Source organism: Schistocerca cancellata, chromosome 12, assembly GCF_023864275.1.
Source record: "Schistocerca cancellata isolate TAMUIC-IGC-003103 chromosome 12, iqSchCanc2.1, whole genome shotgun sequence".
Lineage (NCBI taxonomy): Eukaryota > Metazoa > Arthropoda > Insecta > Orthoptera > Acrididae > Schistocerca > Schistocerca cancellata.
The window spans coordinates 124,200,870-124,228,011 of record NC_064637.1 but is presented as its reverse complement, the minus strand read 5'-3'; the positions used below and the strand labels follow the sequence as shown (position 1 = coordinate 124,228,011).

Genomic DNA, 27,142 nt, shown 5'->3' with positions numbered 1-27,142 from the left:
TCAATGCTAATTAGCTTGGAAATAGCACAATATATTGAATACTGTTTAACAATTATTTCTCAGCACAACCTACCCTGCAACAGGTGCATAAGCTTTTCAGACTGTTTCTGACCACACTGTATATAATAAATTTTGAGCTTGCCAATAGAGCAACCCACAGCTGCATGCAAACTTTTCCTGTCTTATAATCACAAGGCTCCTTTTTCGATTCTTGCTAGACTTGAGGTTTTTCTTACTGTGTGTGTGTGTTTGTGTGTGTGTGTGTGTGTGTGTGTGTGTGTGTGTGTGTGTGTCTGTCTGTCTGGGATATTCTCCGAAACCCCTTGCTCAATTTCAACCAAGGGAATTGCAGAGAAAGGGGAGGCATGTGGAGATGGATATTGAGAGAGGGGGGGTGGATAGTGAGAGAGTGGGCAGAAAGGGACAGGCAGAGAGAAAGGGTGCATGAGGGTTTGGGCAGAGAGAGAGGGGGCCCAAGAGGAGAGGGGCAGAGCGAGGGAGTGCATCAGGGGTTGCAGAGATGAGTGGGAGGAGTTGTGATAGTGTGAGGGGTGGAGGTGATCGACAGGAAGAGGGGGAAGGAAGAGATAAATTTAGAGAGGTGGGGAGGAGCAGTTGTAGGAAGAGGGCCAGAATATGGATAGGAGGAGGGGGCCAGAACAATATGGAGGGAGAGAGGAGAGATGAGAAGACGGGCAGGATGAGAGAGGTGAGGAGGATATCGATGGGGAGTGTAGGAAGGAGAAGATGGATTGGGTGAGGTGGGGATGTGTAAGGAGAGGGGAGCAGGAGGAGATGGATAAGGGCGAGGGGGAGTGCGAGATGGACAGAGAGATGGGGCAAGAGGGGCTAGACACACAGAGGGAGGTAGGAGGTGATGGGTCAGAGAAAAACATGAGGACAAGATGGATTGGAGGGGGGGGGGATATTCACTGAGAGATGTGGGAAGGATGAGGTGGCCAGAGAGAGGGAGAGGAGGAAGTAGACATGTTCGAGACATGCCGAACTCCTGTGCATATTGCATTTTCGGATAGGATAAATAAGGTACAGGGGCAGTCCGTTAAATACTGCACAGTGGGATTTGTCTTCTCTCCAATTAGATCTTGGGTTAAATACCTATTACAGTCAAGTGTGTGTGTTAGGTACAACCACTCTTAAGGTGAATGGTTTACCTATAGATGTGCTGTTTGATTTGCATAATCCTCTCTGCAAATAGTTCATACTTTCTACACTGTGATCTCGGCTTCATGGGAATCACGTTTTCTTGATATGGTACTGCAGATACAGTTGACAATATTTTGTTAACAATTACAAACAAGAGTAAATATTCCATCCGTATCTCCTACAGAGAGAGGGGAGGAGTGTGAGACATGTGTCGTGTGTATCTGGGTGAAGCTGCAGCAGAAACAGTAGTTCATAACTACATTAAAATGACAGCCTCCATAGCTGAACAGTTAGTGTTGATGACTTCAATACGGAAAGACACAGATTTGGTTCCCGGTATTTCCTCAGATATTTTCTGAGGTGGGAAGGTGTCTAATGAGGGCCACACAACCTCATGAGGTCAAATGAGGAACTGTTTGAATAAAGAAGCGGTGGCATCATTAGTGCTCACCTACTGGCAACTTCAGCTGGAGTGACTGGCAACATGCTGATCGTGTGTCCCACGACTGCAGCAGTCGGCCAGCTGGAACGGGCCTCAGGTCTAATCCTGGAGTAGTATTAACATTTTACAAAACTGAAGTATTAAGTAATAAATATTAAGTCATAATTTTCTAACAAAAGTAACATCTTCCCTTTTTAACTGCTAATTGCATGTAAGTCAATTTGTTTTTCAGCTAGTAGTTTTTAAAAATATTGTATCAACCAGAATGCCATCTCTCAGCACTGGTATGAGCATTTGGCGATCAGTATGGCCGTAACAAAAGCTGCCCTCCGCACGGAATGCAGGGAGCACATATTGATATATATGATTTTTATTTAACGTTCACATAATTCACATTTTTTGTACGAGATTCTAATTTATAATGAGTATTCAAATTTTCAGGCAATTAGTAATTTAATATAAAAAGTACTGTCTGTAATAGAAGATTTGATACTGTAGTTCCTAATTAGGAATTTAAATATCAATGCACCGTGCACTGATATTACAGGGCACTGAGATCGAGGAAGTACTATGTCTGATCTTTCTGGATTTAGCTATAGTTACTATGAGTATTAAACCAGCTCGTAAAGAGATTTATCGTCAATATAACATCCCCAAACCGTCAAACTTCCAACTTGTATGGTTTCTTTGCCCTATAAGCAGTGCTTATTTTAACTGTGTGGAGTAGCTGGTAGTCTGCCTACGTATGACTTCATAGTGTGTGATTGTGTGTGAAATAAAAGCAACATATTTGCATTTTACAGAACTTAGTAAAAGAATCCACTGATGATTACATGAGGTGCTGAACATTTCAGGGCACTTGTAACAAGAGTTGTTTGCATAAAATGTCAACATGAACTGCCTCAATTCAGTCTGCCTACACGGGTGCTGCCAGAGGACTGTAACCGAATGAGAGCTGTTACAACATCTCACTCGTGCTGCAGGTATTCCGCAAGCACCTGCGCCTGATGCTGCTGTTCGACTTCCCCGAGCACTACGGTGAGGTACTGAGCTTGGTGCTGCGTGCCTCGGAGACGCAGCAGCTGGCACCCTCCGTCTGGTTCGACCTGCTCAATGCGTTGCTGCAACCGGTGGGTGCCGCTGCAGACCGTCTCAAGCCGGGCCTCGGGGCGGGCACCGTACGGGAGGAGGCGCGCCGCTTTGCCACGGAGCAGAGGTCGCTGTCACACAGTGAGGTGCGTATATGGGTCACCTAGTTCTGTGGTTTTCTGATGTTATTAGTGATCAGATATGACACAGTAAGTTACCGGAGTAGCACCACTCAGGGCAGAGTTCATGTGGGGCGCATTTTTCTACTCGGGGGTGTGTTGCACGAATCGTAATGAGTTCAGTGCTGGTTCTCACGTCAGCCGAGAAGGTTGTAGCTTCCTCTAGTGAATTTTTTCATCTCAGCTGTTTTGCTTTGTGGCGGTAGCTCTGGATCTTCAAAAATTTTATTTTGTTGTTATGATCATCCTTGAAACAATTCCCAGAATGTAGGCCACAATGTTTTTGTTGATTTAAAATAATTAAAGAAATATAGTACATCTCTGCCCAATCTCTTTGCGTTTACAAATGTCTGCTTGTGACTGTGTATGTGCGGATGGATATGTGTGTGTGTACACCTGCCCTTTTTTCTCCCTAAGGTAAGTCTTTCTGCTCCCGGGATTGGAATGACTCCTTACCCTCTCCCTTAAAACCCACATCCTTTCATCTTTCCCTCTCCTTCCCTCTTTCCTGATGAAGCAACCGTCGGTTGCGAAAGCTTCAATTTTGTATGTTTGTGTTTGTTTGTGTGTCTATCGACCTGCCAGCGCTTTCGTTTGGTAAGTCACATCATCTTTGTTTTTAGATACACTAAATATTTTTATGGATTCATTAAATCAAATGAAGATTAGTGATTTTCTACATGTCCTTTATAACTTTCATCCATATGCATATTCCCTTTAGTCAGATTTCAATTCAGCATAAATTTCTTTAATATTTTTAGACATGTATTACCTCATGGTATCTTTTTCAACAAATTAATTCATATCTTCTAACATGGTGTAATATCATTCTCAATACAGTATCAGTCCATGCATGACAGTGCACGGTACCAGTATAATCCAGAAAGCTGGAGGCAAAAATGCAGTTTTTCAGGGAGTTGTATCTCTGGTTCCACTGCTCATACAGATAGGGAGTCATGTGTTTTGGATAGCCCTTTCCTAGTGACCGTTTGTATACTTATTGGAAGAACATGCATATTGTAGTTATCCTACAGTACACGAATCAAAATTTAAACACTACACCCTTCCTCCATATGAGGCAAGTTCAGTAGATTGGTTGGTTCCTTTGCATTAGCTATGGCCTAAGGTGGACTAAGCTGGATTATAAAAGCACCATTTGTTCATGGGTGGCTTCTGAGAAAACTTCGAAAAACCATGATTTTTGGGCTACTGAAACTTTCAGTTGTGGAGTTGGCCACTTCAGTAATTTTTATTTATGATAAGTAGTCGAAATTGTTACTATGTGTTCTTGAGATGATGTTCTCAGGGAACTTCGAAACTTTTTTCAATATTCCATTACTGAGATCCAGAGGTTGAAAAGTATTGCACTTAATGCACAAACAAGTTTTTTTGCAATTGTGCACTATGGACCACAATTATCCGAAAAACTAACTTTAACAAATGACTCAAATTTCAACTGTACATTCTTTGGACATTTCTCTAGAAATGCCATTTTCCTGTTTTTGAAAATCTGTATCCATTATGAAGATACGTACCAGTAAAGCCATGATTGCTGGGCACCAAAAGTACCAGTTGTTGTGATTGGTCACTTCTATATTTCTATTCACAGCAAATTGTCGAAATAGCTTCTAAAGATGATGGCCTTATGGAACTTTGAAGCATTTTATGGTAACATTATCCATTACAGAGATCCAGTGGTTCAAAGTTACTGTACTTTTGCACATAAAATAAGCATGTAATATCCTGTGTGAAGTGAAAATGTAGTCTTAACTGATGTACTAAAAGCTTGGCTAGGATTCTGGGGTTGCCAAACTGTTTTAGTTGCTACTTTTTCACCAATAAAACTTTTATGATATGCTATCTCTATCTACTAGGCATTTCATATCTGTACAGGTTGCCTTGACCTGTAAATTTTCGGTGATGCCATGTGGTGGTGTAAGTGCCTTACAAAGAATTATTTTGTCATGCGAAATTCTTTGTACTTGTACATAAAACCTTACATTTTTTGGCATACTGTAGGTGTAGCCTAAAAATGTTTGCAGTTTTCTGTAAAGTAGTTTTGAAGGAACTTGTGTTGCATTACATAATTCATTTTATATAGGCAACCTGTTGGAGCACAAAAAAGATGAATATGCTCTGAGAGAAAAGTGTGGCTCAATCCTCGTTCCACCTTCCTCACCAAAAATATTGGTGTGGAAATAATTCACGCTTTTTTGGGCTGAGACAGAGCAACAGAGAAACAGTGACAATGAAAGAGGGAGGAGACAGTGATGGTGAGAGAGAGAGAAAGTGGCAGTGAAAGACAGAGATGAATAGATAAGGGCAGTAACAGTGGGAGCCAAAGGGAGAGGAGAGAATGAAAATAAAAGAGAGAGATAAATGGAAACCATACAGAGGCTGGCGAACTTTACACGAAAAAATTTGCTCATTTTGCCCTATCCCCTAGACCCGTGCATTAAGTTTCCCGGTCTAGGTGTCAAAACCCTGAGCAAATGATTCCCAAGGACATGTTTGGAGAAGAGAGAGTGATGACTGAAGAGGAAGACAGAGGCAGTGTCAGTGGGAGAGAAAAAGAGTGGGACAGAGACAGTGACAGTGAAAGTGGCAGAGAATGAGACTGCAGTAAGAAAGAGCGAGAGGAAGGGATGGAGATAGTGACAGTGAAGACGGTGACAGTGAAAGTGGCAGAGAATGAGACACTGTGATAAGAAAGAGCGAGAGGAAGGGATGAAAATAGTGACAGTGTGGGAAACAGACAGGAGAGAGTGCCAATGGGAGTTTAATATTTTTTTGTGGGATCTGAAATTTAAAAATCTCTTTCACACCGGCCTGATTTAGCTTCACTGATCGGGATAGTAAAAAACATGTGTATATTAAGGGAATTTTCATTCAAAAAGCAGGCTTATCACATTCACACTGTTCAATACTGTTTTATCCTGATTAAATTGAGCTTAACTTAAATTCCATAAAGCAGTGAAGCAATTTCGAAGTCTCGGTGCACCGAAAATTGTCAGTCGACCTCCTGAAAACATTTGTAATAATTATTAACTTTTGGTGATCACATGGGGAAGACCGGAGATCTGCTGGTAAGACCGTGTTAGCCCATTTATTGAAAGTAATACACTGGATATCTTATGCATACAAAACGGCAGGTTCGTCCAGTGTAAATCAGACGTTCCCCACTGATCCCGTGCAACACAGTGTAGTAAGCAGACACTGTCAATAATAATCAGTTAAATAATACGCAAACACACGTACTTTAGTTTAGTTCATGTATTAAATTCCTTCTCATACAGAATCTCATCAAGATGGCGACTAGCTCAACAGTACATACATATACATCTTCGTTCTTTCCCGGCTAATCGGCAAGATCTGAAACATTCTTTTCATAAGAGAAAACATAGATAGCAGAGAAGCTATTCCATGGAGTAAATGCACGCTCCAAGGAATAATAGGGCTTGAAACTACTTTGCATTGATAATAATTGTATATTTAAGTTTAGGAATCGGTAAGATAAGAAGAGATATTTCGAGATATGTACTGAGTTATATAATTTATAAAATTTTTGAAAATATCACGGAGAGTCCGCTGCAAGAGACATTACACGAGGAAAAGGAGACAGTGGGAGGCAGACATACATAAACAGTAGCAGTGAGACGCAGATGCAAGGGAACATTTTTCAGCCAGTAGTTTATTTATTATTTTCAAGTGTGTGTGTGTGTGTGTGTGTGTGTGTGTGTGTGTGTGTGTGTTTTCAAATAAGAAATAGGTGTGTCTGTTTGTGACTAAGACTGACAGTAAACTGAACAATTTCATCACGGCATACTATGTGATGATACGTGTTATTCATTGAATTATGTTAACATTTACAGTTGAATTTTAATTAACCCAATATGGCCAGAGGTCTGCAACATTGAATGTCTGGATTTTTTCACTATCACTGGCTGTTGCTTTAACCGCTCTTTCCTTGTGATATTAGATTTTAAATCTTAAACGTAAAGGACAAAATAAGCAAATAGAGAAAGTGTGATTATGCCAATGATGAAATCAGTGTAACTAGTAGTTGTCTGTCTATCATTAATAAGATGAGAAGAAAATTAAAGAAAATTTTAATGCCTTCTTGGCTTTGTAATAATAGGATACTTCAGAAATGATATCGGACTTTGTAACATAAATTTAAAGTGAAGGCAGGTGCTTGCATTGATAGTGCTATACACGTTTAAGGCTGCAATAACAAAAGCTGATCAGTGACATCACCATTGTAAGACAACGGGCTTGATTCAAACTCTTTGACAAATTGCTGAAAAAACATTTAGAAAACAGGTTAGGGCAAGGAATGTTTAAAAGTAATGAAGAACTGCAATATGCATCTCGCTAAGATTTTAATTACCATAAAATGTTGAGCTGCAGACAGGTACAACAAAAAGACTACTAACCAAATAAGCTGTTGGCCAAAAGGCCTTTCTGAATTAGATAACATACATACACATATTCATGCAAGTGCAACTCGCACACACATAACAGCTGTCGCTGGCTGTCCTCGGCAGCCGGAGACAGTGGTCTTGTGTGTGTGAGTTGCATTTGCATGAATATGTGCATGCATGTTGTCTAATTCAGAAGAAGGCCTTTAGGGCAAGAGCTTGCTTGTTTTCTGTTGTGCCTGTCCGTGACCTAGAATGTCCATATTTGGTGAGTAGCAATCTATCCTTTTCATAATATTGTCATTATTGCATCCCGGATTTTACATTGTTTAAATATCATAAGGAGGATCACCAGCAGAAGAAAGAGAATTGTAGTTGCTGCTGTGCCAGCATCTTTTCTTTAAACAAAATACAACTAAAAAGTGGCTCTGCGTTTGGGAAGCTGCAAGTGTTACTCTGCAATGTTCTGTTATATTGCATAAGTTGTGGAGGTGGCAATCTTAATGCCTATGGCTGCTGCAGTGAAATGTTGAATCTGGCCCACTCCCCCACACCTCTGCCTAAATCTGCCGTATTGAAAGTCTTCTTAACAACTCTTTATTTTCAAAAGGTAAATAAATACAAAAGAATAAAGGCTACAACTGGTTTATCATGACACTACAAATCCACTACATTCGAAGTAGTTGCTCTCTATGTTAATGGGGTCAAATGCCATCAGTCATTTTCTGTGCATTACTGTAACCACAGTGTGAACTTTTTAGTAATTTTCTTGTAAATGCTTCAAGCTATACAGCTAACTCATTGCAGCTACGGGAGACAGCGACACTGCTGGGTTCGCACTTCACCAAAGAGCGTCTGCAGTACGGTCTGTATGGGCTGTACCCTAAGTACCGGGCCTACGTGGAACCACTGACAGCGTTCCTCGCCATGCTGGGGCATGCCATTGTCGTCAGCTCCGTGCAACTGGAGAGGGGGGCGCTCTCCGACCAGTGTGAGTCTCTTGTCTTCATACACCATGTTCTGTCCATCAGAATATCTACAATGATAATAATAATAATAATAATAATAATTTAGTGTGACTCAATGGCCAGGAGCAAGTTTTTCAATTGGTCACCATTTTGGTAAGTTGTGTGCCCCTAACCTACCCCAGTTCTTTGGGGTGTCCCAGGAAAAATGGTCACTATTCAAGGATACAACAGAAACAATTATTTGAAACAAAAAAAAAAATTCTTCTACTGAACAAGTCTTTATAGTTCTTAAAGTAGGCATTTTAGAGCCCACATTTACTAGATAAATGTGTTTTGGTTCATACTATCTCCTGCCAAAATATGAAAAGCAAAGAGACTGCAGGAGAAGTGATTCATTTCACAGTATCAAAGATGAAGAAGTGCTCATAGCTCTAAAGATAAGCATTTTAGAGCCCAGTTTTACTAGAGTTTTTGCTTCAAATGTTGGTTCCTGTTGTACCCCTGTATATTGATCATTCCTTTACCCTGTAGAACTGAGGAAAGAGAATACAGTGAAACTCCTGTTTTATGTTTTTGTGTGGCCCAGGCTTTAAAAACGCAAAAATGAGGAAAATACTGAATCGAGGAAAATCTGTAAACCTACCAAAATACAAGCAAAAACACATGTACTTGGCATATATGATTAAAAATCACAATCCTGTCCAATACTTCATATAAAATCTATGTGAAAGAAATTAAATGTACAGTACACTGTTTATACAATAATTTGTGGTAATGAGTTTCATAAGTTCTTAAAAAAAATCACAGATGTCTAACAGCAAGTAAAAACTCATCAAAAAGTTGAAACTGGTATATGGGTACAAGCTATTTTTCAACATGCTACAATCACAAATTATACTTCCAAAGCACACATTTTTGAGAGATAATCCTTTGTGCTCGCCCAGAAAAAGGCAAAAATTGATGAACGTGGTGAATTAAACCAGAAACATCACACAGCTAAGTGATTAACCCTTAAGTATAAATGCAGACATCTGCTTAATAACAGACTTTGTCACCATTGCTGTTACTGTTTGATGCCTTTCTTACGAACCACACTTCATACGCTCACCACTATTAAAGTCTTATATAGCTTGATGAGAGAAACAGAGACACGAGAAAGTTTACTTCCCCAATTGATGTTACAAGCTTATTAGAAGTTGGCACAATGAATTTTTGTACACTGTGTAAAATGTAAATTTGAAAGAAAGCTCAGGTGCTCTGACCTCAGTTCATGCCCTCGGTCACTGCCGTCAATCTTTACGATCTACAGTGTGTTTAGTGTGTAGTGTGAAGTGTATATGCCTGACTAGTGTATGTAGTTTTGGCAACTGTATCGTGTCAGATTTGAACACAAAAGTCTCTAAAATATGTTGTCCCAAAACCCTTGTTCTATTTCCTTGTGATATCTCTGTCACAGCACATCATCTACATGAAAAGTGTGTTTTCAGCACTTCACAAAATGCTTTTGCCGCTATCTACACTCCCATTGTTGAAGGCCCACTCCCCCTCTCGACACATCCAGTAGGTGAGCTCATTTTAAGTGGGTTAGTGTGGTGTGGTGGCTGTGCTGGCTGTTGAGTGACTTAACAAGCTGCCAGCCAATAAGAGTTCACTAGCCAGAAACAGGTGATGTTTTCTTGATTATGACCAAGCATGTTCTTCGCTTATAACTCGTTCAGTTACGTCAGATGTCAATAGGAAGAAAACAGGATGAATTCAAGTGAGATCTAGAGTAAGAAGTTAGAATCGAGGTGAACCTAACTAGAAAGAAACGCAAAATCAGGGAATTTTTAGCATTGGTATTATGGGGTATTTTATAGGGGCTATGAATTTACGGTATAGGATCGCGAAAAAAGTAAAATCGAAGTTCCACTGCATACAGGTTAATGTGGAATGTGCGTGTTATCCCTGGCGACTCTTCTAATGGGGTGAAGATTAGAGTAAAGGCAGACTGAAAATTTCCATGGTCTTGCCAGGATTTTAACTTGCAGCCTAATCGATATCCAGGCAAGTGCCTACCACTAGAGCACCAGGCCCAACAATACCAACTAACCATTGTAAAATTATATCATTACAGGCTGTATATGGCCCCATGTTGCTGCTGCTCAGTATTGTTAAATTACAAAGAAAATAAAGAGAAAGCACACATTTATAATGTCTATAATTTTCCCAATCCTGCTTTGCATTCTGGCATATTAGCTGAAGATGTCCATTTCCTCCAACCCCCCCACCCCCTTTTTGTTCCCAAGATATCTAATAAACCATCTTATTGGTTCATCTTTTAGTGTCTTTCCTTACTATGTGGTCGGCACATTTCCACTCAGCCTGGTAACTCTTGCGATTTTCTGTTTTATCCATTTCCTTCTCCTTCTTGTAATGACCTAATTCCAGATCTTGTCCTCAAAGCTGATGCCTAGCATCCTCCCCTCTATTTGTTCATGCCATTATGTATGAGCACTTGCCTTTTGTATGTCCAGTCATTCTAGACCTCATTGCCACTCACAGGACACAAGTATAGTGCACGTCTTCTTTGTGTTAATTGTTTCATCCTAGTTGGTTGGGATGAGCTGAAGCCCCCTAAATGTCTCTTAGCTCAACCCAATTCTTTGTGGAAACTGTGCCTTTTGGCAGGCTTTCCCTAGCTGAATTTGACGACTGGGCTTCAATAGTCGTATATTTGGATTAAGGACTTAAGTTTTTCCCATATTCATCTCAAAACTAACTGGTGCAGAGTTAATTTTGAATTCTTGAATCTTGCAGGGCGTGAGTCGTGCTACGGTAGCTCAGATGGTAGAGCGCTTGCCCGCGAAAGGCAAAGGTCCCGAGTTCGAGTCTCGGTCGGGCACACAGTTTTAATCTGCCCGGAAGTTTCATATCAGCGCACACTCCGCTGCAGAGTGAAAATCTCATTCTGGAAACATCCCCCAGGCTGTGGCTAAGCCATGTCTCCGCAATATCCTTTCTTTCAGGAGTGCTAGTTCTGCAAGGTTCGCAGGAGAACTTCTGTAAAGTTTGGAAGGTAGGAGACGAGGTACTGGCAGAAGTAAAGCTGTGAGTACCGGGCGTGAGTCGTGCTACGGTAGCTCAGATGGTAGCGCGCTTGCCCGCGAAAGGCAAAGGTCCCGAGTTCGAGTCTCGGTCGGGCACACAGTTTTAATCTGCCAGGAAGTTTCATATCAGCGCACACTCCGCTGCAGAGTGAAAATCTCATTCTGGAATCATCATCATCACTCACAGTGGTTTTCATTATTATTCACGTAGCTAGAGCAGCAGCACAAATTATCATGGTACACCATGTATTTCAACTGGTTTACATGAACTGAAAAAAATACTGTGTTGTATTTGAATAATGACAACCACTGTGAGTGAATCTGGACACACCAAGGACTGTGTAAATGTCATTCACTGGTAAAAACAAATGTTCCAAGTGGTCATTTCATGGCAGCTGACCTGTAAACCAACATACCATGTGTTTTTCTAAAAGCGTATAAGCTGTTTGACAACATACAGATAGATCAGAAACAATCTGAAAAGCTTGTAAGGGTGTAGCAGAGTAAGTTTTTCTGAGAAATTATTGTTAAGCAAAGAAATTGATGTGGTGTGCCATTTCCAAGTTAACTTGCATTGAAACCAAATGGGCCATTGCACGTGCAAGTTCAAGTGGCTCACCAGAGATGGTTTTGCCAAATGTGTTCTTAATTTGGTTTCCTAAAACTGAAAGAGAGAGCAATACAAAAATTGGACACGGGACAATAGTAATGATGGAATCCGAGTCAAAGGCTGAACGGTCTTGTGCTCTGTCATCTATGCTGTGAGAACAGCTGACACTATTCGTATCTGGCAGGCCACTTGAATTTGTGTACACTATGGTCAGACTGACAAACTTCACTGCTTATTAACTCAGAAATTGTGCAACATACCAAATTTATTTATTCTTTTGTTTGTTTATTTCTTTTTTGTAATTTTTATTTTTTAACAGTTATTTCTTAGCGCAACCTACCCTGCAACTCCCTTCCTAGTTTTCAGACTGATTCTGAGCACGTGGTATATTATACTTTGAATCCCGCCAAACTTTGTTGATAAAAATACTAGTAAAATTTGGACTGAGTAGTTCTTCATTTCATATGCGAGAGTCAGCGTACACTCGTTTCCTCCTGTAACAGTGTGCGAACGCCACCTGTGGCCGGCCCTGAGTGAGATGTTCTCGCCGTGGCTCGCCCCTTACTGGACGCGCAACCTGCGAGAGCCGGCCGCCGCTTGGATCCAGCAGCTGGCCGACGACCGCTCTGTGCTGCTGCCGTGGATAGTGGCAGACGGGGCTCACGCACAGCGCTTTGTTGGCACTTTTGTGGAGTGCGTGCGGTTCGTGCTCGACACTCTACCAGGTATGCACATGCAGGTGTGTAGCTGTAGAGAGTTAATTGTAGGTACTTAAGGTTTTTAAGTGTCATCTTAAGGGGAGGTTTACTATCTTTTGGTTCAAAAAATCGATTTTTTTAAAAATTGCCTTTTTGGACCCATAAAAGTATTTAGAATCCACCCCTGAAGGAAACACACAAAAATCAAATGAAATTTTGAACGCGTGTGTTTGGAAGTTAGCCCCCAAGCATTTGCATTCTAGTGAGAAGACTGTGGGGATTGTGACTTTCCTGGCAGTGAGCAGGTTCAGTGAAGGGTATTCAGCAATTCTGAAGGCCATGACAACATTGGACGTCACCCTGAGACTCTATTCGACGCAGTTTGCCGAGCATTCGGACAACCACCAGATTAAAGCGGCCGAACACTGCTTGTCACCGGCCATACGAGCGGCTCTGGAGCAGCGCAGGATGGCCCAGAATGCCCTCTATGAGGAAGAGGAAGGACTAGTTGATGGACCTAGAATAGCAGATTGAATGTACGTTGCATAATATTGCATTTAAATGTAGTCAAAACTTCAAATGCATTTTTCTCAAAAAGACATTTTTTTATGCGCGGTGTGGTAACTTCAAATCTACTGAACTGATTGGCATGATTCTTTGTTTCTGACAAAGCTAACTAAAGTGTCTAGGCCGACAAAGTCGAAAAATCAATGAAGAAAAGCCTAGTTTTCTTCAAATGGACACCTTTTTGTTTCCTATGGTCCAAATAACTTAAGCGAGGTAAAACTCCTAAAGAATCTTATATACTTTGCTAAAGTCAACTCAATTTTGATTTCAGACGAGCCGGCTGACGTTTGACATACCGCACATGGAGGTCTACATCAAAATTTTGTTTCATTCCGACGGCACTTCCGCCTATGCTCTTCACCATTTCTGGTCAAAAAAGTTCCAATTTGTAGAGAAAATATCAGTAAACATTTTGACCAAATTTGACATTGATATCTATAATACACAGTGAGAAAAAAATTCTCAAAGAACATGCTTTTTTTGGGCCAAAGACAGTAAACCTCCCTTAATGGTAACAGGAGCTGGACAAAATAATATGGACACAATTGCAGAATGACTTCATTTCCAGATCCTGTGTGCTGACTCAAATGCAGTGGTATGACATTACCTTCATCTTTCCTGTCTGCCGGTATTCAGAGCAATCAGCATAATTGAAGGGTTATCATTCTAAAGGGGCTAAGTGTCAGTTTTGTATAATTTTTTTTTTCTATTTTATTAGATGGTATGTGAACAGGGCTTTTACATACTAAAAGGGCTACCTCTTATGATGGCTGCTGTATGTTCTACAAAAGCCAGAAGATGACATGAGAAGTAAGCCTATGACTTGTTCATGCTAAATGGGTAAATGCAGATTGTGTTAGATCAGTTGTCTATACTGGACATCAGGATTATACTCTCCAACATGGTCCTGCCACTTTGTAGCCTGTCTGTGGCATGTCTTCATTGGTGGTGGTACCTGTGCGTCAATAGAACGCAATTGTTTCTGGCCTCAGCTTTTTAGCTTGTGACTGTGATGTTCCATTTATTGAATAAAAGAGCAAAGGTGAAGAAGCATTTTGTTTCTCATGTTGTAATGAACATCTTAGCAACAACCCACAATAAGCAACCATTTCAAGTTGTTCAGATGAAAGGCAGTTATTTTATTGACTTTCAGAAAGCACCTGATAGGTCATTAACATAACTATGGGTAGTATAAGTACTGCCTCATGGATTAAAATCACCACACCTGGGTCAGAAGAAGAAGAAGGAGGAGGAGGAGGAGGAGTAGGAGTAGGAGTAGCAGTAGTAGTAGTGGCTGTAATAGAAGGATGGGAAATGATAAGAGTTTATCAAAACTAGACATGATTGTCTTCCGCGATCGTTCTTTAAATAAAAATATGGCATTTCAGTCTTTGATCGCTATTTTTTATTTTCAGTGACTGGTTTCAGGCTGGCTGCCCATCTTCAGATCATATATTGCAGTTCCAGAGTAACTTGTCAGTACAGAACTATCGGTTCACTGTCATGACAGTGTGCAAAAATTTAACAGGACAGGCTTCACTGAACAATTTGAGGTAGGGAGCTGGGGGTGTCATGACAGTGAACCAATAGTTCTGTACTGACAAGTTAATCTGTAACTGCAATATATGATCTGAAGATGGGCAGCTAGCCTGAAACCGGTCATTGAAAATAAAAAATAGCGATCAAAGACTGAAATGCCATATTTTTATTTTTATTTTTTTTTATGATAAGAGTGTTGGAAAAAAGATGGTGAAGTGAAGATTTCAAAACAATCACATTCATTGAGGCTACTGGTGCAAAAGGATTGTCTTCAGAGAAGAAAAGAAACTTCAGGAGTATGAAGAATACCTACCCGAGGTGCACGAACAGTTTTACAGCAAATTGTGCCAAGAATGAACAGTAAAATGATTACTAGAGGTACAAATACAGTATTACATAACTTGCATGGTGGATGTAGCTTTTTTGGCATTTCAGTGCAAATTTACTTAGGAAACTCATTTTTTATTTGTTGCTTTTGGATCTTGTCATGTGATAACTTGCTTCCTGAAGTCAATGAGCAAGTACATACTTATGTTCACGTTACCTGCTTAGCATTTATTCTGAATAATCTAGAAATTGCATTTTGTTGCTTAGCATTATAACTCTTCAATTGTGATCACTGTTTTTTTGAGCTGTAACACAGGATACCCTTCAGATCCTCAGTGCTCATTCAGATGGAGTATTTCTAATGACAATCATATACTGCCTGACAAAAAAAAAGTAAAGCACCCAGAAAATGTAGTTAGATGTCGATGCAACTTCATGTATGTACGTGCCTCTACTGGGTATGTAAATGTTGAGAGTTGCAATTCTCTGTGGCAAATGGATCGGTCACCTTAATGCATTTGTGTTGCTCATGTTTAATATTGTTACCACCCCTAATGTGCTGTACAAGAGGTGTGGATAGTGCCAGACGTTAAGTGATCACTGTGAAGGACATGGAGATGCTGTGTACTCGTGTGAGACAGCATTATCAGCTCCTGACAGAGTTTGAAAGGGGCCTCGCTTTGGTCTCCATTTGGCCAGCTTGTCAAGTTGTGCAATATCCAGATGTGTGAGACATTCAGATGTGACAGTGGCTTGATGTTGGTGCGCTGTTCCACTTGTTCTTTACTGTGCTATGGGGTGGTGAAGTAAAGTCTGATCGGGAGCTACGAATTCCTGTTATTCAATCTTGTACACCTTACTGTTTCAGAACACTTGCCAATCTCTTCTGATTGAACTTCTTTTCTCAAAGTGCTGCAGTTACTGCTGGAAGCTAACAGTACGCATCCAACATCCAAGTCTCAAAATAAATAAGAGGCTTCTCATTAAAAATGCCTCGTACACTGTACTCTTGTTTACAATAACTGTGCATTACAAAGCTATTACATTGTGCGGAAGATAGGAAAAACATGGCCACTCTTCCTCTATGGCAAGCACCACATCTCAGGCAGGAACTGATGACACGGAATAAACCTCCTGACCAATAGGTACTGTGAATACAATATGATATTTATCATTTTCCTAGCTCTCAGATACGCTGCATCAATCCATCTCACGACTCGTGCACAAAAATAAAACATACATCCAAACAGTAGTTTACTTAATACATTATAAAAATAAACTTTTTATAGTGACAATCGTCATTTGTTCAAAAAATGCTTGTGCAACACATGTCGTCATCAAGGTGATGTGTTACACTACACTGGACTGCATGGGAATGTGAGGGGTGGCATACTAGTCATCAAGGTTCCAGTTGACCACATCTGACCACCACGAGAGAGGACCATTTATATTGCACACAAAACACATCATAACCCCTTCACATCTTTACCTGCCAACTGAGAACAAGTAACGGACTCCCTGCCACATTCTGCATCATTGTGAACCATCGGTCGGATACTAGCAGCAGTCAAACTAGAGAATTACTGTCCCATATGCAGGCTGCTGTTAAGGCCATGGCACATATGGCTGCATTTGGAATTGTGCTGTGACAGGGAGGCATGGACTGCTGATGAATGGCATTCATTGATGAAGTGCAGTTCTGCACTACCTAGACTGCCAGCATCAGTGAGTATAGCAGTGACCTGGAATCCCAGAGAGAGGTGTCAGGGTGTGGGGTGGGGAGCCATCAGGTATGACTTCAGGTCATGACTGGTTGCGATGAGGGAGTTTTCATAGCACATACTGCATTCTCAAGTATTAACTCTTTTATGACAGTATTGTGTTGGCATTTTTCGACAGGTCAATGTTATCTGCAGATGACACGTGCCTGTGAAGTGTTTGCTTGATGTGGAGGTACACCCGTGGCCAGTAAGATCCCAAGATCAGTCCTCAATAGACACACACACAAAATTATTTTTTTAAAGCTATATATTTTCAGATTGTTCATAACATAACCTTAACCCTTCAAAATACTCTCCATTACAACGAATATACTTTTCCCATCGGTACTTCCAATGTTTGAGGCATTTTTTGTAGTCATCTTTACAAATGACCAACAGCTCCTCCCTAGTTTTTTTCTTGACTTCGTCAGTGTTGTCAAATCGGTCTCCTTTCATGTCCGTTTTCATGTGTGGAAATAAGAAAAAGTCACACTGAATTCCGTCAGGTGAGTAAGGTGCTTGGGGCAGTGCAAGTGTGCCATTTTTAGCCAAAAACTGTCTAACAGAGATGGCTGTGTGTGCAGGTGCATTGTCGTGATGGAAGAACCATTCTCCCATCTGCCACAAATCTGGTCTTTTTTGACAAACACTGTTGTGCAATCATCTTAAAACTTCGAAATAAAAGATGGCTGATGGCCTGACTTGGGGGAACAAACTCTGAATGAACTATGCCCTTGGCATCAAAAAAGCAAATCAGCATTGTTGCGATATTTAATTTGACTTGACGACATTTTTTGGGACGAGGTGATGGTGACATCTTCCATTGGCTCGACTGTTGCTTTTTTTCTGTGTCGTAACTATAGCACTGTGACTCATCACCAGTAATGATTCTTTGACAGAAAATCTGGATCAGTTTCAGGCTGTTGTTTCAAAGGACGACATGTTCCAACTCGATGTTCCTGTTGATTGTCAGTCAGAGGCCGAGGAACAAACTTGGCAGCAACCCTTTTCATTCCCAAATCTTCTGTTAAAATTTGCTGAGCTGAGCTCACAAATAACCCACTGATCTCCGACATTTGTTCAATTGTACGTCAGTGTTCAGAGAGCACAAGCTCTTGAACTTTTTCAATATTTTCGTCAATTTGGGCAGTCGATGGACATCTGGAATGAGGTTTGTCATTAATCAACATGTAGCCACTTTTAAATCGAGAAAACCTGTTTTCAACATTAAAATAGTTTCAGCAGCATTTTTACTGAGTAGAAAACAAAATTTCACTGCTGCACATTGTTCATGTAAGAACAGAACAAGCCAGGTTGACAACACAGATGGCACTGAAGTGGCAATGAGTTGCGTTTCACATTCCAAGTGACAGAAATGTGTACTACCCAAGCTCTGCCTATGGCAGTGTTATCTGGTTTTTTACCCCCCCCTCAGCTCAAATATAAACTCCACACCAGTATCAGTATCCCAAATATTGAGGGCCAGCTACGACGACTATGGTTCAGCTTGCCTCAGGAGAGGATACAGTGGCCATGTGACACCCTTCTGAACAGAAACAGTGTGTTCATCCTGGGCAGAGAGGGTGCAACATCATTTTGATATGTGGACTCATACTGTTAAGGTATCTGTAAATTTGACTCGATTTTGTGATCACACACCAGACATCCTCTCGACCCGTGAAGTTTCATTTTATTTCTGCCTCAGCTTTGTGGGTGCATAACGTTTTTGGTTGTGTACATGCTCTGCAAACCAGTGAAGTACATGACAGGTGGTATTTGTTATGATACCATATATTAGAGTTTCTTCAAGTTCCAATTGTGTGTCTGGTGCAGGAAGAATGATTCCATAAATACAGTAGCACTCCAATTATCTGTATGACTTGGGGCCGGATCCCATCCACATAATCAAATACTCAGATAATTGAATAAATCATGAAACCATGTCATTTCTTTACAAGAAAACTACATTTGTGTATACATACTACCGTGATATTAATTTAATGACTACAAAACAATGTTGTTTAGATTTTGTACAGTGTTGTACAATACAAAATCAGTTCTTGAACCTACTGATTGGAGTCAGTTGTTTCGCCATCTTCAGTCATTTTTGTGCAGCTGAGTCTCGCATCTGCTTGATGCTGAGCACCTGCATACGGTCATACCCTGGCTGCTGCTCCATCCATGTTAGCTCAGTGACGAGAAACTCAAAACTCCTCACTAGCTGGCAGTACCTCACCTGGTTCAGTGACATTGTCATCCTCCTGGCCATCAGTTTCTTCTCTTAAACTTCGAATGATTGCATAGTCACTGAGGATCTGGAATCCCAGGTCTGAAGAATAACAGGTAAGCCACTCACCTATACCTTCTGCAGTACAATTGTAACATCCAGGAACTTCCGAAAGGACCCTTTGTGTGTCCTCAAGTGATATTTTGTCCTCTACTGCTTCTCTTTCTTCCTCTTATTTTTCATGCTTCTTCATTTTGTCTTTTTCTGTACCTCATACCTGGTTTAAATGCCTTTCAGTTGGTTGAAATGTCTTTCAATTTATTCCGAGCTCTTTTTAATGTGTTATCTTCACCAGATTTCATGTTTCTGCCATCATGCATCATGTAAGAGCACTCTTTTAAATTCAGTTTTTGGTGATGAGCCACAGTGGCTTCTTCATTTCCATCTTCTGTCAAAGGCTTCCTCAACACTTGTTTCCATAATGCTTCATAGTTTTGATAAATGCTTGGTCCATTAGCTGTAGCAAATTCGTTACATTTGGTGGCAGAAGAGTGTTTAGGTGCATCCAGCTTCTCTACCAAGAAGGCTTTCTATTGGGGGGTGGGTGCATTGTGCAGAGTTAACATCACTTTACACCCTTGTTTTCACGTGACTTTTTGGTATTCTTTTGCTTCAGGCATGAAAATTGAATCTTATCATTCATGAAACAAAATACCAGTCATCCAGGCCTGTGGTTGATTTGTATAAAAGATGAGAATTTTTTTTTAACATTTTTGGAAGCCAGGATTTTCTTTTTTTTTTCTTTTTTTTTTTTTTAAATTTTCCTATCAACAGAAGGGATATTTTGTGGTTTCCTGTAGAATTAGTGCAGTTCAGCATGGCAACACAATCTTTACCAACTTTATGGCAAGTAGCGCTTGTTTTCCTTTTACAAGCTAAAGTTGTTTCAGGCAAAGCCATTCAGATAAGGAGTTTTTACAACCCTGCCAAAGCAGTCAGTGCCCTCTTATACCGTTTGTATGTGATACTACCACCACCACCTGTATATGTTCATATTGCAGTCCAATGACTTTTGTCACTTCAGTGTACTTTCACCATTTATTTTAAATCTCTGTTTCATTTCATTGGTTTTACTTACCATTACATGTTTCACTTTATTCATATTTATTGTGCTTGAGACACTGAACTTTATCTGCTGCATCGGCAGCTTCCTGTCTGCCAGTTTTACGTATCATGCACATATGTTGTTATGTATTCACGACGTCTACACCCTTATCATCAAAAGAAAATCTTGAGTAAAAATTATTATCTCCAGATATTGAATAATAAAATAAACGAAAAGAATCTGTATTGCAATATTTATGTTTTGAGATTATAAGTGTGGCCCTATGTCAGCATTGCTGCATGCTTTGCCAAAGGTAAGAATTGTCAGCCTTTGTACAGTTCCACTATGAATTAGCTTTTCATTGCCAGATTTGGCCCACATAAAAAAAATTATAGTTTTTACTTTTCCATTCTGGGTGCATACAAAAATTTTGGCTTTTAATGACCCGCATTCCCAAACTCCCTTCATTCTGGGTTTTTTAATATAGTACTTAAAACTTTTTTAGCATCTTCTTTTGCTAGGTAGGGCTATACCCTAATCTGTTTCTGTTTATTTTTTTCCCATGCAGTAATTCTGAAGATGCCTCAGAAAGGCAAAACTCGCAAGTAAAGCTTCTGCCATGATTTGCAACCTAGACTGTTTTTCTTGCTGCAGATATGTGCCATCCTTCTTTCAGTACATTCAGTACCTCCTGTTAGTCCAATCCAGTACAGGTCCCACATACTCAAGCAATATTCTAACATGGGACACACAGGTGAGCAGGAAGCAGTCTCCTTCGTAGACTGGATGCATTTTCTCTCTAGTCTGACACCCTTACACAAGACTGATGTTATGTCATCATATGGGACTGAATACTTGGATAGTTCTTTTTCAAATGCCATGACCAATTTCTAGTCCCATCCTTTCTCAATCTTAACTCGTGCTTCTTCTAAAGTGGCTTTGCTAGTGAGGAGTGATTAAACACCAGTTTCCCATTCTGTTTCAGGCTGCAGCAACATGCTGAGTTTTGTATGGCAGTTCTATGTGAACAACTTTGCCCATGCGGCAGTGAAGGACTACATCCTGAATGTCCTGCACGGAGGTCTGCTCACACTGTCCTGGGACCGCTTCTGGCCGGGACTCAATGACCTGGAGCTGATGCTCAAGGTGGGTTCCACTCCACACTCTGTGATTGAGATTCCACCAGCAAGCTGTTATTTCTCCTGTGTGTATTCCCCTTTGAACAACACTGGAAGCTTTAACCACTGCCACTTCTCAACTAATAATTGTGGATCATCTTTTAAGTTTGAAAAAGTTTGTTTGATACAAAGCATTTTGACAATATTATGGAAAGGATAGTTGCTACTCACCATATAGCAGAGACGTTGGGTTTCAGATAGTGACAACAACAGACTGTCAAACAAAGCTTTCGGCCAAACAGGTCTTCAACAGAACAGACAACCTACACATACACACACTTGTGCAAACGTAACTTGCAAAGACCTGGTTTGCCGGAAGCTTTGTCTGACAATCTTTTGTTGTGCCTATCTGCGACTCAGCATCTCTGCTATGCGATAAGTAACAACTATCTTTTTCATAATACTGTCATTATCCCATCCTGGATTTTCCATTGTTCATACAAGACATTTTATTATTTCTAAAAACATTTATACACTTTTGTGTGTGTTCTAACCAATTTTGGAAACTTTGTTTTGGTATTATTCAGCACCTTATTGAGGTGATGAGAATCATGGTCTACACATTTTTTGTTTCACATAGGGAATGTAAAGAAGTCTTTAGACTATAAATCGGGTAAATTCAGATGTTAGTTTAATTAAACGGGAAACCATTGGGTATCACTGGTACAAAGTAACCATTGAACATTCAGATGTAAAGGAGGACAGCAGTCAACTGCAGAAATCCATAATTTATTGCAGATGTCATTTTTGGCTATAACATAGTCATGATCAGGGCATTACTAGAAGAGTCATGTTGCCACAGATATGTCAGTGATAATTGATGCTAGTATTTACATGGCTAGTTGCTGCCATGTAAATACTAACATCAATTGGCACAAATTTATACTCTGACATGTCTGTGCCTATATGACTCTTATACATGGCTAGTTGCTGCCATGTAAATACTAACATCAATTGGCACAAATTTATACTCTGACATGTCTGTGCCTATATGACTCTTATGGTAATACACTGATGATGATTTATGTTGTAGCCAAAATCTGTGTCTTGATGTAATTAAAGATTTCTGCGACTAACTGCTGTTCTTCTTTACATTTATTCATGTAATGTTTTTCAGATATTATCTACATTATACACATATATCTAAAAACAAAGATGATGAGACTTACCAAACAAAAGCGCTGGCAGGTCGATAGACACACAAACATACACACAAAATTCTAGCTTTCGCAACCAACAGCTGCTTCGTCAGGAAAGAGGGAAGGAGAGGGAAAGACGAGTCTCATTTTTCAGGTGCGGCTTAGATTCGAGTAAATACGGTATACCCCTGCTATGGCTACTATCTAGCAGGCGGACTCTTCTCTTCTTAATCTCTTTTGTTACTGGTCCACATTTAATTTCTTGCTAGACATCTTCTGAACCCTACTGTGAGCTACAGCTGGATGAGATTGTTCCATTCCTACTTCACACAACAAGTCAAACTTATTAGATATGAAAAGCTCAAATGTACTTGAAGAAGTTGAAGAACTGTTCCCTTTTCATCCTTTACCCAATTCCATTATCTTTTTCCACTTTCAACATATCTGGTTCAAAGTTTGCGTAGTCTAATTCGGGCTGATGGCCACAAGTCTCTGCATGCTGTTCAGTGGTGCTTTTGTCTTTTTAGCGGAGCCTACAGTTCCACGGAAGAGCCTCGTCGAGTTCCCCAGTCAGTTCCCCGCTGCAATTACCCCAGTGGAATTCCAATCCACTCACTACCTTCACATACCACTCCCTTTCAGACTTACGTACAGCAATATACACACTCATCACACATTGCAACGGGCTTAACACTTAAAATTAGAATTAAATCACTTAAAACCCTTATACTTAATGAATTTTGGTCATTTAGAGCCACAAAATGTAGGCCAACAGTTTAGTGCTTCAGATGTAAGATATAAATTGAGGACTTAGTTATTTCCGGTTAAAACGAGACCTTGGCACTCACTTAACTCCAGTTTGTCAGTTAACTAATTCACAATCAAATACAGCTTCAGTCCCCGTTTATCATTAGTATTATTTGATATTTCACAATGCAAAATACAGCGTACTTCACATGATGTGATTTTAAGTGATAATTTAAATACAAAAATCATCAATTAGTACGGTGAAGGACATACAGGGTGGTCATAATCAAACTTTCGCTACTTGAGCAGGTGTAGACGAAAAATATTTACTATATGGATATCTAACATTATAGGAAATATGTTCACAGTATGCAGGTTTGCGTTGTTAGTAGTGTTAGTGCCATGGATTTCCATTAGGTGTTGGTATTGTGTACAGTTGAAACACAAGTGTCATTGTGCATTACAGTGGCAGACAATCAACATGGGTTTGGATGAGGTGAGCAGGGCTTTACTCATAAAGCTGTTACACCAAAACAGCAGCAATAGTGCTGCCACTCTGAGCGACTATCGACACATTAAAGGAATACTGCGAGGTCCTCTTTCTGCACTGGGCTTGGAGATGATGATTTGGGATTTGCTCCTCAGAGAGGGCAATGACCAATTGCTGCACAAACTTTTGAAGACGTTACTGTTGGCATGGCTGAGAATTCTGGACACAGTGTATGATCGTCAGGTTGTGCACCAGATGTGGCACGACTGCTGAACATACCGTGACCCACCATTCGAAAAATGCTACAAACAATTGTGATGTGGTATCTCTAGTGTGGCTCCAGGCTCTCGTGGACACAAATGGTCACCATATTGAACAACATTAGTAACCTGGAGTGTAAACATTCTAAGCAGTTAAGAAATGTTACCCTCCTGCATGGAAATTCACATGCGCTTTTCGGTGGTTTATTCGTTATTACTCTCCTGCATATACTTGCAAATGGTTCCACAAAGTCTCATTGTCCTATGATTATTTGTTTTTCATGGGGGTGCTCTCAAGTGGTGAAAGTGTAATTATGGCCACCCTGTTTAAAGGAAGGTGTTTAAATGTGGGAAGTGCGTCTAGCGACAAAGATGCAGATACGGGTAGGCACCAGTGCTGCCAACTCAGTGATTAATTTCAGTGGGTTTTGATTGACCAACACAATTTTCCTTAAATGTTTCACTGCAGCAGAGCACTGCTTGTCAAAGTTTCATTGTTATTATTTTTCTAGCTGACAGTTGATTACAGCATCCTTTTGTTTGTCAATGCATTTGTCCTGCTGATGGCGAGATGTGTGGTACTATTCTGTGCACCTCCCTTGAGTGAAGTGTAGTGGGAAGAAACCACACTTTGCAGTGGTTTGTAGTTTATTGATGTAGCTGCAGATGTAGACTATGTGTTTCTTGTGCCCTCAGGTGGTGGACCAATACCTGCCAGACTGCCACCAGTTCCTGGGCGGCATGTTCGTCGAGGTGGCCTGGTGGTCCTGGGTGGGACACGTGCTGTCCACTTTCCCGCCAGCCCTCACAGCGAGGGCCCACGCGTGCCTCCTCCACCTGCTTGTCAAGCTCTCCTGTGAGCCATCTGTCAGACAGGTAGGTGACATTATGAAAAGTAACATATTTAGTATCCATTGTTTAACATTTTTATGTGAACTGTGAAATTCATCTGTACCTGCACCATTTCCATGGTCAACATCATGGTCACCACCTGCATCATCAGCAACTTATTTCGTCAAAATTGTGAAACAATGTTACTTGGTGGTATGTATATTTCCTGAGGGGTCCTGAAAGGCACAAGAGACATTTCACAACAACTAAAATTGTATTTCACAACAAACAGAAACTACAGCTGGTGCAATGTTTCCCAGAGAAATACAGTTGGTGGTACTCCCTACAGCTTATAAAAGGATTAACCCTTTTGTGATTGCATCTCCTTGCTTACATCACCACAGTATTATAGCTAATTTAGCTGCACGGACTACCCTAGTCCCTTGCCCCCCCCCCCCCCCCCCCCCCACACACACACACCAACACACCAAACACAAACTTCTGTTCACATCTTCATCTTCCCCTTCTCAGCTCGTCACTATTGCTGAGGCTCTCTGGTATTGGGATAGCACTTCAGCATTGGACGTAATGGGGAAATCTTGCCTGTACCTCACTCAGATGAAGGTGATTTATAGATCTGATATAATTAAATTTTCCTTGAGACATTTGAGTCTCATCTTTATCTACAATAATGATGGAAGCTGAAGAAATGAATTAAAATTTGTGCAGTGGCCAGGACTTGAACACAGATCTCCTTGCTTACTAGGCAAGTATGCCAACCATTACGCTACCACAGCATTATAGCTAACATAGGTAATGGACAGCCCTACTCAGATGCCCTTGCTAACACAAATTTCACTTCTTCAGCTTATTTTCCCCTTCTTAGATTGTCACTATTGCCGAGGCTCTCCGGTATTGGAATATCGTTGGACATCCAATTCTGGGATGCTACTCCATACTGGAGAGCTTGACAATAGTGACAGCCAAAACCTTTATCAGAAAAGGAAACATGTACACATTGATTCACACAAACAAGCACATCTCATCACACATGACCGCCATCTCTGACAGCTCGGATCACAATGCAACTGTCACGTGAACAAAAACAGCAGTCTGGAGGGGGCAGGGAAGGGGAAAGGACCTCAAAGAACGGGTAGCGAGAGAGAGCAGACCGTGCTGTCCTTTCACCTTTCGTGCTTCCCCAGATTGCTGTTTTTTGTTCACGTGAAAGTTGCATCCTGGTCCGAGCTGCCAGAGATGGTGGTCATGTGTGTGTGAGGTGTGGTTGCTTGTGTGAATGAATGTGGTCGTGTGTTGCCAGATTTTAAACAATGCAAAATCTCCAAGACTGCCAGCGAAGCTCAAAACTTAGCATTGTCTTCATTGTGAAATGCTTGTAATAGACATTGTTGCATTACTTTGACACACCTTGCATTCCTGATATTTGTGTGATCCGGTCTTAAGTCATTACTAAATAATGCCTGGATAAATGACTTTCTTTGCAGTCTACAAAGCTACTGCCCCTGCTCCTCGAGTCTCGGAGGTTTGCGTGGCATCTGCTTGACTCTACTGCCTTCGAGTCCATTGCCAACTGGTACGTCATGAGCTGCGATCCCCGCGTCATTCTGGCACCCGAGGATACTGATGACGATGACACAGGCCATAGCATAGACATTGCAACACTTGGGTAAGTCAGTGCTGGATAGTTTTGTGTATGGAAATCAGTGAATAATGACATTTTGTTGTTGTTGTTGTTGTTGTTGTTGTGGTCTTCAGTCTGAAAAGTGTGTTGATGCAGCTCGCTGACTAGCCTATTCTGTACAAGACTCTTTATCTCTGTTGAACTACTTATAAATTTTGTAAAACCTGATATCATCAGGTTAGAAATTATTCATCTTAAATTTTAATGATCTGGATTGCAATATAATGTTCTTACAACTAGGTGAAAGCAGTTTTCAGTTGACTAACAACCATTCTGAAATATATGTAAACAAATAGAAGCCTCCACACATTAAAAATAGTACTAATTGACTATCGCAACCTACATCCACTTGAGTCTGCTTACTGATTCAAGCCTTGGATGCTACCCACAATTTTTAACCCGTACACTTGACTATTCCTTTATGTCTTAGGAAGTGTTCTATCAATTAATCCTTTCTGTTAGTCAAGTTGTGCCATAAATTTCTTTTTTTTTTCCCCAGTTCATTTCAGTACTTTCACATGTACCTATTTAATATTTACATTCTTCTGCAGCACCACATTTTAAAAACTATTTTCTCCTTGCTGTTTGCCGTGCATGTTTTGCTTCCTCA

The 27,142-nt window shown here is 40.6% G+C and overlaps 1 protein-coding gene across 1 annotated transcript in view; it reads left to right on the top strand.

Moving 5' to 3' along the window:
* LOC126109509 (ectopic P granules protein 5 homolog) overlaps positions 1 to 27,142 on the top strand; it is a 343,395-nt gene that overhangs the window by 249,717 nt on the left and 66,536 nt on the right. Inside the window, exons 30-35 of the mRNA XM_049914531.1 lie at positions 2,590 to 2,841; positions 8,103 to 8,286; positions 12,466 to 12,687; positions 21,171 to 21,331; positions 24,696 to 24,875; positions 26,336 to 26,517. Coding sequence (XP_049770488.1) covers positions 2,590 to 2,841; positions 8,103 to 8,286; positions 12,466 to 12,687; positions 21,171 to 21,331; positions 24,696 to 24,875; positions 26,336 to 26,517 — 1,181 coding nt within the window. The remainder of the gene's footprint in view (positions 1 to 2,589; positions 2,842 to 8,102; positions 8,287 to 12,465; positions 12,688 to 21,170; positions 21,332 to 24,695; positions 24,876 to 26,335; positions 26,518 to 27,142) is intronic.